The 14,543-nt window shown below is 40.5% G+C and overlaps 1 protein-coding gene across 2 annotated transcripts in view; it reads left to right on the forward strand.

Annotated features, from left to right (window-relative positions):
• Positions 1 to 13,068, forward strand: part of ADGRF5 (adhesion G protein-coupled receptor F5) — a 66,255-nt gene extending 53,187 nt beyond the window's left edge. For both annotated transcript variants that reach the window (XM_067544910.1, XM_067544909.1), the window contains exons 18-21: positions 1,137 to 1,178; positions 1,278 to 1,337; positions 4,322 to 4,406; positions 9,530 to 13,068. In XM_067544910.1, coding sequence (XP_067401011.1) covers positions 1,137 to 1,178; positions 1,278 to 1,337; positions 4,322 to 4,406; positions 9,530 to 9,609 — 267 coding nt within the window. In that variant the 3' untranslated portion in view covers positions 9,610 to 13,068. The remainder of the gene's footprint in view (positions 1 to 1,136; positions 1,179 to 1,277; positions 1,338 to 4,321; positions 4,407 to 9,529) is intronic.
• Positions 13,069 to 14,543: the final 1,475 nt, after the last annotated feature.

Below are 14,543 nucleotides of genomic sequence, written 5' to 3' on the forward strand. Positions count from 1 at the left end.
TTTTTTTCATTTTTTTGCAGGGCCTGGTATGGAAAAATTGGAAATTTGGGGAAAAATTGAAAACAAACTGTAATATGAAATATTTTCTCTCAGAATGAAAAGTAAAAGAACTGTTAGAGTAATGTTTAAAGTAATATTGTTTCTGTTGTCCTTCAGGCCCCCAAAATATTTTCATAATAACTAATAAGTATTTAAAATGAGCAATCTTTCTCTAGGAACATGAGTTTTTTTCTGTGTTTGCATGATAATGTTAGGTTAGGTCTATTTACACATTATTACTGAGCCAAAGAATATAGCCTTCCTTTTTGTTTACAGCAATACTGATGCTTTCTATTTTCAATATTTTACCGACAGGCAAAAAAATACACCTAAGTACTTTAGTGTACAACTACAGCTCGTCCCTAACGCTAGATGTATTTGTCATTATTATTTGAATCAAAATGAAAGAATTTATACTTATTTATTTCATAAATATACCTAACAGTACTTTTTATGTGCGAACTAAATTATGCGTAATCCATTTCTGATTCTTAAAGAAGTAAATAAAGTTTAGTTTTGATATGCAAGTAACTACTGCAGGTATGTATTTCAATTTTGCACAAAATTTCGTTTCTTTTCTGAAACAAAAACAGAAAAAAAATGTTTTTCCCCCATGTCTTCAAAATTTCAAATCCCCAGTCACTATGCATATTACTTTTTGACCACAACATGTTAACTACATAGTAACACCGGGGGAAAGAATGGCAATTAATTTCTTAGAAACATTGAACAAATGCTACTGGGCATTTAACTTGTCACCATCTTCTAATGCAATACCCAGGAACAATGGGATTATTTACAGACACCATGACATCCATAACCTGGAAATTCCTTGTCTGTTTTGATTTGTGTCACTCAGTGAGCTGAATTATTATTACTATCTCTATTAGAACAGTACCTAGAGACCTCAATCAAGATCAAGACCCCATTGTGCTAGCTTCTGTACAAACACATAGCAAGAAATGATTCCCGCCTTGAAGAACTTATAGTTTAAATAGTCATGACAGACCAATGATGGATGATGAATGTTCTAGTGTGGTTAAATGTATGTAGACAAATACATGTTTCATTTATATTTACATATCTTATTTTTATAGGGATTATTCATTCTGGTGTTTGGAACTCTCTGGGACAAGAAGGTAAGAATTCCACTAATGTCTTACGCCTGATACAAATACATGTTTATTATTTGAATTGACTGCATGGATTTACTGATTGACTTTGTTTGCAAAACACAGGTACGAGAAGCCTTGCTGAACAAATATTCATTTGCCAGATGGAGCTCACAGCAAACAAAGGTTAATCCGCTTTAAGAATGGATTTCATAGTTACTTTTTTAATACTCTGCAGTGTCTCACATGTATTTTTAGTCAAACATATTTTATACTTATTTACTAGAACTGCTCAAAAAAAGAAAAGAGTTGGGGAAAATTAATGGTGCCGCTTTTTTTAAACCTCCCTTTTTTTTCAAAATTCAAAATATTTTGATTTGTGACTGGTCAAAAATGGGGAGGGAAGTTATGAAAATTTAGTCAATATTTTTCCTTTTAAAAATTATATTAAAAATTTCCTTGAAATTTTGGAATTCCTTTGAAATTCTGGAATTCAAGACATTTCAACCATCTATGTTATTGATACACAAAGGACCAGAGAAACAAACAGGGTGCCTGATTCTGGGAGAAATGCCCACTGACTACAAAAGGAAAGGACAGAAATTCTCATGATTCAGGGCATAAGACAACCTCAAGGGCAAGTGCTAGCGGGGCTCACATTAGCACTCTGAAAACAGCTCTGTAGATATGGCTTTGACACTGGAGATCAGGCTGGAGATCAGACTCTCATGCCCACCCCTGCAAGCCTGAGCACCTGAACTCCAGCCTGAGCTACCTGAGAGCCCCATTAGCATGAGTCTGTGCACCTGGGCTGGGAGGCTCACTCCCAGATGCAATGTAGACTTGCCTGTCTATTGGAGTTCAGGACGGACTTTCCCTCGAGGCACATTCATCCCATAATTACCTACTGCAGCGTTTCCTGCACCTCTCTCTGTTGCATCTGGATACTGGACTAGATGGACCTTGGCTCTGATCCAGTATGGTCATTCATAAGGCCCTGACATTTTTAAATGGCTAAATTCCTGGAAATATGGGTGTATAAGAGACAATGGAGTTTATGTACGGAAGAATGGGTTATATCTGTCATGAGTCACATGCAGCCACCACCGCAGTTGGTACGATTTGGCATCTTTGCAGGCAGGCTTATTAGAATCCCAGGATGAAATACACTTGCAGTCCCAGAGCTGATACCGCCACATAAAGATTTCTGGCACTTTGTCCAGACAGTATAGTGTAGCTTGCACTGTGCCCGCTGGTGCTATACTTACTCTGTGCGTTGACAGAGGACTTCACCAACACACCTTCACTACAGACTCTTGATGTAGAGCATATCAACTTCCTGTTGAGCCCGGTACATTTTTGTACAGCTTTTAAAAAAAAATTGACATTGTTCATCAGTTGTCTGCTCATCTTCAGCTGCTGGTTGTGTTGTTGTTATGACTGGGTAAACAGTGGTCTGAAACTCATCCAGTGAGCCATTCCAATCAGAAATGACTAGCCTAACTAAAATTAAACATTTACCTTTACAGTTGTAGCCACATGCATTAGTTAAATTACCTGCCCATGACAATAGGCCACTTTGAAAAAGTAGAGAGAAAAGTCATTAAGCTTTGAGGCCTCATACTCATTCCTTATTGAGCTAAAGCTCCCATTGGGTCAACTCCAACTCCCAGCAACTTCAGTGGAAGTTGCACCCTTCAAGATTTTGGCCTCTTTCAATGGGAGTTTTGCCTAGTAATGAGAATGTAAACAGAGCAGAGCAGGCCCTGCAACGATACCTCTTAAAAATAATTATTTCACTTTCCTCTTCTTCCTTAATCACTTTACGAACCTGTGATTCAAATCTACAAAATTGCATCTTTTTTTCCACAGTGATTCAGTCTGATGAACTTTATTAAAAAGCACTTTTGCATTTAATAGGGAATGAGGACCCTGATATCGAATTTTTTAACTGATCTATTGCAGAGATCTCATTAAATTCTATAAGCTATTAGAGTAATTTATTGAATCCCTCTTTAGAACCCTGTTGGATTCATTCCTACAGCATTCTATAAGACTTTTCCACAAAGGAAATTTCCTTCATCTCCAGAAACATCTCCCTGCCCCTCTGTAAAATTTTATAGTTTGTGTTCCACCTGCCCTCTGATGGATGGAATCAGGCTTGCTGAAAAGCTTGTGGTAATCTCAAAAGCTGATGACTGACCTAAAGAGGATGTCAGCCATAGCGCTATTGGCCATGTTAATGGGAATTCTCTTTGAGCTCAAAAGGCAGAAGCCCTGTGCCATTGAAGTGAAAGGTCCTGTAGTCAATCATATGCATCATTTAGGCATAGGCTGTTTGTGGCTGTGTCTTTTACTTTATTTTAAGTTTTATCTGTCTGCTTCTTTCCTGTCCACTATCATCACCGTAAATGTACATATTCCGGGCTAGAGAATATGCCAGATAAATAAGAGTCATAGCACACACAAAAATTCAGTCGAAAATTACAATCCAATCCAAACACAGCAAGCCACAAGAAAGCAAACAGAGAGAAGTGATGTCTCTAACTTGTGCCGATAGCTTGAATGCTACTGAATGCCACCATAGCTTCCTTAATACACTTCCCTCTGCAATAGATTGGTTTAAAGCAGTGGTTCTCAACCTTTCCAGATGACCTTTCAGGAGTCTGATTTGTCTTGAAACCCCCAAGTTTCACCTCACTTAAAAACTCCTTACTTACAAGATCAGACATAAAAATACAAAAGTGTTGTAGCATGCTATTAGTGAAAAATGGCTTACTTTCTCATTTTTACCATATAATTATAAAATAAATCAATTGGAATATAAATATTGCATTTACATTTCAACGTATAGTATATAGACCCATATAATCAAGTCATTGTCTGTATGAAATTTTAGTTGGTACTGACTTCACTAGTGCTTTTTATGTAACCTGTTGTAAAACTAGCCAAATATCTAAATGAGTTGATGCACACCCGAGAGGACCTTTGCATGTATCCCTGATTGAGAACTACTGGTTTAAAAGGCCCCTTTATCTAGCTTGCCCCACACCCCATCTATCTGCCTCCATTTGTCCCACTGAACAGCATTCTATTCAGGCAATTTCTTTTAAAATGTTGCTGCAGAAAATGTTCCTGGCTTTTAACTAAAACCAGTTTCCATCTTACAGTCAGCGACCCTGGGCGTTTCTGCTCCTACGTTCTCCATGGGCTCTCCATTCTCAAGGACACTAAACAACTTCTTTGGCAAAGCAGGTATGTGACAATGGCTACATCTTAACAAGTACAACAGACAGGACTTCAGTGTCTTTTCAAACCCTAATGTCTCTCTATCTATCTACATTTCGTAGTTCCGTTGTCCAGTAACGGCAGGCAGTGGAATGACTAGATTAACAGCAGTATAACTGTGAGCTAGAGTTGGCCTGTTATGTTTGTTCAAAAATTCATTAGTTTAGTTTTTTTTAAAAAAAACTCAATCATCTCAGAGAACTCATGGCCCTCAGAGACTGAGTACAGGCTCTTGAGACTAGAGTGGCTGAACTGGAGGAGCTAAGGGAGACAGAGAGGTACATAGAGGAGACTTTCCGAGACACAATAGAGCGGTCCCACCCCCAGTCTGATAGTCTCTGTGCCATTGAAGAGGATGAAAGTCTTGGGGAAGGAGAACACCAAACGGGGGCAGGGAGAAACAATCCCTTAATTGGGACCCGCCTCCCAGATGTCATGGTATCCTCTCACACTGAGGATACCCCTCCAGGGGAGAGAACCCCTGTTATTAGGAAGAGATAGGCAATAGTAATGGGGGATTCAATTATCGAAATATCAATAGTTGGGTTTGCGATGACCGGGAGAACCTCATAGTAAATTGCCTGCTGGGTATGAAGGTTGCAGACCTCTCAACACATAGAAACAGACTTATGTGCAGTGCTGGGGAGGAGCCAGTTGTTTGGTGCCAGTAGGCACAAAAGACATAGGGAAAGGTAGGAGAAAGGTTCTGGGGGCCAAATTGAGGATAAGTAAGAGATAAAAATCCAGCTCTTCCCATGAAAACATTCTCTGAAATGCTTCCAGATCCATGCATAAGGCCAGTTAGACAGGCAGAACTGCAGTGTCTCAATGCATGGAAAAGACGATGGTGTTTGGAGGAGGGATTTAGGTTTATTAGGAACTGGGGAACCTTTTGGGACAGGAGAAGCCTATACAGGAAGGATGGCCTCCACCTAAACCAAAACGGAACCAGATACCTAGCATGTAAAATTAAAAAGATCATAGAGAAGTTTTTAAACTAAGGGCTGAGGGAAAGCAGACAGGTGTGGAGGAGCTCACAGTTTGGACAGACACATCCCTCAGGGGAGGATTTATTAAAGGGGATGCTCTATATCATAGTAAAGAGGAAAGGATAGAAGTTGATAAAATACAGGTAGAAACTGAAGAGAAACAGTAGAATGAAAAAGAGTCCCATTAAATTACATCACATGAAGGCAGACAACTAATTATTGATACATTGTATAAGTGCTTCTATATAAATGCAAGAAGTCTAAATATTAAGATGGGTGAATTTGAGTGCCTGGTATTAAATGAGGATATTGACACAATAGGAATCAATGAAACTTGGCGAAATGATGATAATCAATGGGACATGGTAATACCGGGGTACGAAATACACAGAGCAGGTTGGGGAGTGATGGGGGAGTGACACTGTATGTGAAAGAAAGCATAGAGTCAAACATAGTAAACATTTTAAGTGAGTCAAACAGTACCATAGAATCTGCATAGATAGAAATTCCATGCTTGAATAATAAAGAGTATAGCAGTTGGGTTTTACTACCGATCACATGCCCAAATGGTGATGGTGATTGTAAAATGCTCAGGAAGATTAGGGAGGCTACAAAAACAGGAAACCCAGTAATAATGAGGATTTTAATTATTCCCATTTGTCTATGTAGATCATCTCAGGATGGGATGCAGAGACATAATTTCTAAACACCATTAATGACTGCTTCTTGGAGCAGCTAAGTGCTGGAACTCAAAAGGGCAGAGGCATTTCTTGATTTATTCATAAGTGGCTTATAGGATTTGGCCTAAGAGGTGAATATAGCTGAACTGTTTGGTAACAGCAACCATAATGTAATTCAATTTAACATCCTTGAAGGGAGAAAATACCAAGGAAAACCAGCACAGTAACTTCTAACTTCAAAAAGGGGAATTACACAAAAATGAGGAGGCTAGTTACACAGACATTAAAAGGGACATGGCTGCAAGCTGCACGGAAACTTTTTAAAAACACCAAGGTATATGTTCAAACTATATGTACACTCCAAAATAAAAACAAAAAACCAGTAAGAGTATCAAAAAATGTCACCATGGCTAAACAATAGAGAAAAAGAGGTAGTTAGAGACATCCTTTAAAAGTTGGAAGTCAAACCCTACTGAAGAAATTAGAAAGGAACAAAAATTCTGGCAAGTAAAGTGTAAAAGTATAATTAGGCAGGCCAAAAAACAACTAGAAGAGCAATTAGCAAAAGACACAAAAACTAATACCAAGAATTTTTTTAAGTACATCAGAACAGGAAGTCTGCGAAACAATTAGTGAGGCCACTAGATAATCGAGGTGCTAAAGGAGCACGTAAGGAAAACAAGGCCATTGCAGAGAAGCTAAAGGAATTCTTTGCATCAGTTTTCACTGCAGGGGATGTGAGAGAGAGTCCCACACCTGAGCCATTCTTTTTAGGTGACAAATCTGAGGAAAAGTTCCAGATTGATGTGTTAATAGAGGAGGTATTGGAACAAATTGATAAATTAAACAGTAACGAGTCACCAGGACCGGATGGTATTCACCCAAGAGTTCTGAAGGAACTCATCTGAAATTGCAGAACTATTAACTGTGGTATGTAACCTATCATTTAAATCAGCCTGTGCACCAGATGACTGGTGAATAGCTAAAATAACGCTGACTTTTTTTTAGACGCCAGAGGTAATCATGGCAATTACATGCTAGTAAGCCTAACTTCAGTACCAGGCAAACTGGTTGAAACTATAGTAAAGAATAGAATTATCTGACACATAAACAAATACAATATGTTGGGGAAGAGGCAACATAGCTTTTTTAAAGGGAAATCATGCCTCACCAATCTATAAAAATTCTTCTGAAGGTCAACAAGCATATGGACAAGGGTGATCCAGTGGATATAGTGTACTTGGACTCTGAAAAACCCTTTGACAAGGTACCCCACCAAAGGCTCTTAAGCTAAGTAAGCAGTCATGGGAAAAGAGGGAAGGTCCTCTCCTGGAGCAGTAAGTGATTAAAAGATGGGAAACAAAGGGTAGGAATAAATGGTTAGTTTTGACAGCAGCGGGATCTGTTCTGGGACCAGAGCTGTTTAACATACTCATAAATGATCTAGATCAGGGGTAAACTCTGAGGTGACAACGTTTGTACGTGATACACAATTACTCAAGGTATTTAAATCCAAAGCTGACTGCAAAGAGTTGCAATGGGATCTCACAAAATATCATGATTGGAACCCAAGATGGCAGATGAAATACAGTGTTGATAAATGCAAAATAATGCACATTATTGAAAACATGATTCCAACTATACATACAAAATGATGGAATCTAATTTAGCTCAAGAAAGAGATCCTGGAGTCATTGTGGATACTTCTCTGAAAACATCTGTTCAATGTGCAGTGGAAGTCAAAAAATGCTAACAGAATGTTAGGAACCATTAGGAAAGAGATAGATAATAAGACATAAAATATCATAATGCCACTATATAAATCCTTGGTACACCCAGAATTTAAATACTGCAGGCAGCTTTGGTTATACCACCTCAAAAACATATATTAAAATTGAAAAAAGTACAAGGAAGGGCAAGAAAAATTATTAAGGGTATGGAACAGCTTTCATATGAGGAGAGATTAAAAAGTCTGGGACTTTTCAGCTTAGAAAAGAGACAGCTAAGGGGGGGATATGACAGAGCTCTAAAAATCATGAATGGTGTGGAGAAAGTGAATATCTACCCCTTCACATGCCACAAGAACCAGGGGCCACCCAATGAAATGAATAGGCTGTAGGTGTAAAACACATATGTGCATAGTTAACCTATGGAACTCATTGCCAGGGGATGTTGTGAAGGCCAAAAGTATAATTGGGTTAAAAATATAATTAGATAATGTCATGGAGGATACATCCAGCAATGGCTATTAGCCAAGAGTGTCAGGGACACAACCCCATGCTCTGGTTGTCCCTAAACCAACAGGGGATGGATCACTTTATAAATTGCCCTCTTCTGTTCATTCCCTATGAAGCATCTGTCATTGGCTACTGTCGGAAGACAGAACACTGGGTTAGATGGACTGTTGGTCTGACCGGTATGGCTGTTCTTATGGTTTTATGATCATGACAGGGTGCAAGTAGCATAGTGCTGAGCTACACTACACCACCTAGGGGTGAGGAGGTCTGAGCCGTTGCTGGAAGCAGCACCTGTTGGCATATGGCAGCTATTTTACTAAGACTAACTTATCAATTGATACTTAGGGATGTATTGTTCTAAATTAAACTCAGAATAACTTGGTCCCTATAGGTGTGATCTTTTTAATCCAACTATAGCTCAGAGGAGATGAGGGAAGGTTTAGGCTGAAAGCAGCAAGTGAGGGATCTTAATAAATGGCAAACAATTATTTTTTAAAAGTGTCTTTTTAACCCCATATTGGGGCAAAATCTAATGCCAGAATCTAGTGAAGCCAAAAAGATTGCATCAGTAGAGTACAACTGAACAGAATTTGTCTTATATTTTTAAAAAGACAGGCCACAATTTTCCGAAGTGAGTGTTTAAAATTATGCTCCTATATTCATATTCAGGTACCTCAATAAGTGGCCTGATTGCTTTCTATGGGAGCTGCATATGAAGAGCTGAGCTGCTCAGCACTTTGAAAAATCAAATCACTCCCTTAGAGACCTAAGTATTCATATATTTTAAGGCCGGAAGGGACAATTAAGTCATCTAGACCTACCTCAAGATGAATGTCTGAGTTTATCATCAGGCTTCCACTTTAGAATCTTGGCCTCAGTCAGTTTGCAGAGGCGTAACCGAGAGCCGAATTTACATCGGCGTCCGGACTCCATAATGGGATGCAGGTGTCACTTGCAAACAATCTAATCTAATCTAATCTAATCCAAATCAGTGTAATCTATCTGTGTTAACATCTGATACAAATCACAAATCATGTTGTTTTTGTGGTCTGTGGTGTAGCCACAATCCAGATGGATTCCTTGTTACAGACAGATGAATCTACGTAACATATTTTGTTTTACAAGATCAACCCGTCCAGTGCTATTGTGTCTTCAAGTCCAAAACATCTTGTTTGTCTTTTCAGGAAAATACAAAATTTCTTCCCCAGAAACCACATGTTCGACTATTGAACACACCTCCAACACATACTCTTTGCTTCATTGACATGCTGCGTTAAACCAGGGATCTGTGAAGGGACCTGGATCTTTTTGCGAGCCACATACCAAAGGAATGAAAAAATATTTATGAATCATAGAGAAGTTGACTTCAGCCTGACTGTCCCGTGCCTTGGCGTGTTCTTTAAGAAGCATCCCTTCTACTTAACATGTATGGAAGTTTCATGATGTGGAATGTTAAATAGACCATTAATGCTAAAAGAAATTTTAAAATATTCCACATAGGGTCCAATCTTGTGATGGGCTCCCCTTGATCTCAGTGACAGTTGAAGGCTGTCAGCATCACCAAGGAGGTGCTCAGCACTATACAGGATTGAGCCATGAAGCAACACTGCAATAGATATCACATGGTTTTAATGGTTTCCCTTTGCCACTTTTTCTGCCTGTATAGATACACAGGTGCATCAAAGAACCTATCTTCTCCCTCCTAGGTGATCCTGTAGGGAGTAGATGGTTTAATAGTCTCAATTTCATGGTTGTGCTATCTATACTTCCTGGAATTACAGGTTCAAATCCCAGAAGAGTTAGTGCAGCATGCTGAGCTTCAGAGACCTGGAGTACCATGATGATTACTACATGGAGGTCTTTCAGGTGTAACTTAAAAACTTTGGGGTTTTTTGCTCTGGTTTAACACTGAAATCCCTCTATGGGACTTTTGTAAGAACATGACAGCTTACCTTATGTCCCTAGCTGAAATTCCCCCTTCCTCACTGATATGTAATGTGTTAGGAGCTGGTTGCTTGCTGTACTCCACTCTACAGTGGAGGCGGCTGCATTTCTGTGGTGTATGTGTATACGGTCCCATCATGTAAGCGCTCAGTGATCTTCCATTAACAACAATGGTAGTCCCAAACTTGGCGTGCTTGCAGGATCAGTACTCCAGTAAAACACTTTGAGTGTCAGGCAGGATGAAAGGTGCTATGTAAATTATTGTTACAGTGCTGAATTTGTAGCTTTACAATTGTTTCCATGGCTGCAGATTTTGATGTTTTAAGCACAGGATTACGAGAGATGCCTGCAAAACAGGCAGAATTGTTTGCAATAAAAGGATCTCTTCATGCAGAATTTGGCATAAAGTATTTCACAAATTCACCATCATCTGTGGGTGCAGCTCCCTTCGGCCTCAGCGGGATTAGGTCCACATGTGCCTGTGGTGAATTCAGTCCCGTGACTGCACTGTAGGATGAAACCTGTTCTGGAGAGAGAGAGATGTCACTGTTACACAAGGGTGTGTGATGGTGGCAGAAGGGAAACAGAGATGTATTGGTCAAGCAAATTCTTTATACAGACAGCAACTTCTTTTTGCTTTGTCTCCTCCAATGTGAATGTTCCTCTTTGAAATGACCTCGTTATCCTTGGAGCTTAGAATAGGGTGTGAGGTATTGCAAGTGGGTGGTAGCTTCAATGGCTAACAGGAAACTGATGCGGCCTTAATGAGAGCACGGCTGTGTGCATGCCAAAGCACGTGCTTCATGTCAGGTGTTATCTTCAGTCTCAGGGACGTCAATGTGCTGCAGGGATTTGCCGAGCAGGAACACATGCTTTAAATACAGGCTGAAGTGCTTTGCTGGACTGGGGCCTAACAGGGAATATGTGACAAGCACATCCCTAGCAGAAGGATGTGGGATAAGACTGCTGTCAAGATTCCTAGCCCTGCCTAAGTTCCCTAAAGCTGCCTCAAACAGGTGGCTGAGGACTCCCCCATGCAGGAGCAGTGCCAGGATGCGGCCCTAGTAAAAGCATCAATTCTGTCCTCTTGTGCTAAATTTTTGACCCGGAAGTGCTGTCAATACCCACATCCACCTATAGGTGTCCCCCTCGCCCATAACCCCACGGAGTCACCACAGTAGTGGATTTTGTAATACAGTCTTTCTGTTCTCTCGGAATGGGACTTTACAGCAAATCCCAGTGCTCTCATCTGTCTGAGAGCAGCTTCATGTGCCTGCTCATATACAGTCACTGCTCGTAAGGTAACTGAACACTTTTCAAAGCATGTGGCTCTAATGTACTTGGAGTGGGAAAATATAAATGTACTGTGCATTGTGTTTAGAAATAAGTTGCTATGTGTGATCATGTTATGTTTTGGTATGGTGGCCCCCATGGGATGTGTCAAATATGCTGCAGTCGATTCTGTTAGAAACTAATGGTTGGCTTCTCTCTCTCAGTGGGTATCTGTAAAAGACACCCAGGACCTGATCCAAAACCCATCCAAGCCAATGGAAAAACTCCATAGCGAACCTCTGAATCCCACCCCATAAATCCTGCACTGAGAATGACAGAGGAAAGATAAGGGTGGTCTGTGCACATGTAGCTGCCACTGCTATCAGCTGGAGTGGCATGCTTTCGAGGACCGGATTTAGTCTTGAGACTCTGTGCACGTAGCAACTCCATCATCTTCTATGACTTCTGTGAATAGCCTGGGGTTTGCAAAATAGAGACCTAGTTCTAAGTTGGCCATAGTGTCTCTCCCTTTCTGGAGCAGGTAGCCTCGAATGGTCAGAGCCTGGGTTCTACCACTCCAATTTGTTGGCCACAATAGCTGAGCCAGCATATGGAAGATGGCAAAGGAGGGAATTGTGACTCCAATGGGTATCTCTGAGACACAGTGTTCCCCAGTACTACCTCTTGTTCAGGCATCTGTAAAATGCTTTGAGATCCTCCAATCTGAAAGGCACTACTTCACATAAGACAATCGTAATCCTTATAACTGTGAGAGCTGCATTTCCCTATACGGAATCGACATGCAGAATTAGTAATAGCTCAACAATTCCGGAGTTTATACACTGTAAAATTCGCATTCCATTCCTGTGAACTGTGAAGACGATTGTGCCATGATTTCTTCGTTTCACTTTCATGTACTAGCCATCTAAGCCTTGTGTAGGCTAGTTACGTTGCCCCAAGGAAGATACGTTTATGCAACAGCTGCATTTTAGAAAGGTATATTTGTCAAGAAAAATAAAACCCATATTTAAAAGTCAAACTGTCTCTTAAAGACTGACAGATAATGTTGTTTAAATAACAACTCATCATCTATCCAGATAATCCAGCCTTCTTTATTTGAGACCCTACATGGATTCATAATTCAAAAATGTACAATAAAGTATATTCAAAATCTAGGGGAACGTCCCTTAACCACTTCCCATTCTGTTGCTTTAAAGTTTTTTCTTTGGGGCAAATTCTGATAATTCCTGTGCAGCTGCTTTCAGTGTTATTTCACAGGCCTTCCTTTTTTAAAGCAGTAATTGTTAATGTCTTCCCTTTGTAGAATAACGTCTATAGTATGTTCCAAATAAGAGCACTTTATTTTTGTACTATGGTTTTCTCCCTAATATACAGTTTGCATCTCAAAAGTGTGAAAGAAAGAGAAAGCACCCGTGCTTACTATGCACTTATGTATCTTACAATGTTAATTGTAATAAAATCTGCTTGCACAGAGCTCAAAAGTCTGACTGGCATGTGTTGTCTTGTAATGTTCATCATAAAATAAATGTGGATTGCCAGGAAAACAATCGCATGTTTGTAACTCAAGCAAAGATGGGTGTTATTTAAAGATGACTGCTGTCAAGGCTACTAAATGAACTTTTAGTTCCCTCTAGTGTGCACCGCATAGATAACAGAGCTGGCTTCCTGCAAGTCTCTCTGGGTGGAACCACGTGGTCCAATCACTCTCAGACGGAATCTCTGGGCTGCAGCCCCCTGGTTTCCCAAGCCCGTTGATGAAACAGGCCCAACTCAGTTTTGGCCCCTGTAAGAGTTTCTCTTCAGGAGCCTGTGACAACATACATTTGCAGTGAGCCAGAAACACAGTCTTCAAACCAAAGTATTATTGATTCATTCCTCACAGGTACAAAGCTTTTAGGAAACTGGGTCTATACAGCAAAATGCTTAGATGCAAACTTCCTTTCCTAAGCTTAGTCTCACTCTCTCCATAGCTCAGGGAGGTCCAGTTTATTCCCATCTCTGAGTTATGAGAGCCAGGCTCTCCTGCTCACAACATGCTCCCTGTGTTTCAAGGTGTGTCAGCTTTCATCTGCCGATAATCACCCCCCTCTCTTCCTCCCCAAGGCCAGCATGTTGTAGGTTTAGGATTCCTTTGATCCCAGATTCAGCCTTGGAAAGTGCAAACCACCCAAGCCTGGATGGAGCCAGATGGGGGATATTCCCTAACAAACTGCTCTTCTGTTGTTTCCTCCAGGACTCCCATCTGTGTCACTGTTTCATTTTCTGTGGGCTTCTCCCTCAGCCTTCTGTGATCTAACACCTGGCCTTCAGGCAGGTGAATCTCAAATGCAACCAGTGGGGCATTGGCTATTTATCAAAAATACTACATCTAACGCCCTCATTCTCCATAGCTGTATTTAACATTATTGGTCCACAGCATTGCAGTGTACCGTTCAGGGGAGTTAGGATCCAGGGTTTCGGTTCAGGACCATTTCAGCATTGTTTGGGCTGCTACTACTGTGCTTGCCTAGTAGATTGGGGAGGGGAAGCTGAGTTTGCTCAGAGCTTTTTCCTCCAGGTAGGCTGTAAAGGAAACTTTCAGCTCCGGACTAGGTTTAACGAGAGGCTGGGTCTCAAGGTTGATTAGGGCCAGAATTCAGCTTCAACAGCACAGACATCGCCAAAGTTTCTGCCTCCTCCATCAGATGCGTCGGGGTTTTGAGTCTGCGCTGGACTCAGAACCACAGGAGAAGGAATAGATGCGGGCAGTCTAGGGCAATACTAATACTTCACAATAAAGAGGGTTGGATATGAGATTCTGGTTGTTTCATGGCTATTCTCACAAAAACAGAACACTAGCCAAGAGGCAAAGGTGAGGGCCATAACCTGTTCATTTCTCCTGACTGGGCAGATGTACATTGCAGTGCAGAAATAGATGGCTGCGAGAGCTAGATGGATGACCATCTCAGTGAGAATCTGGAA

The sequence above is a fragment of the Emydura macquarii genome, unplaced genomic scaffold, assembly GCF_026122565.2.
Source record: "Emydura macquarii macquarii isolate MOO-44397 ecotype Brisbane River unplaced genomic scaffold, CSIRO-AGI_Emac_v2 contig_1039, whole genome shotgun sequence".
In the NCBI taxonomy this organism is placed as follows: Eukaryota; Metazoa; Chordata; order Testudines; family Chelidae; genus Emydura; species Emydura macquarii.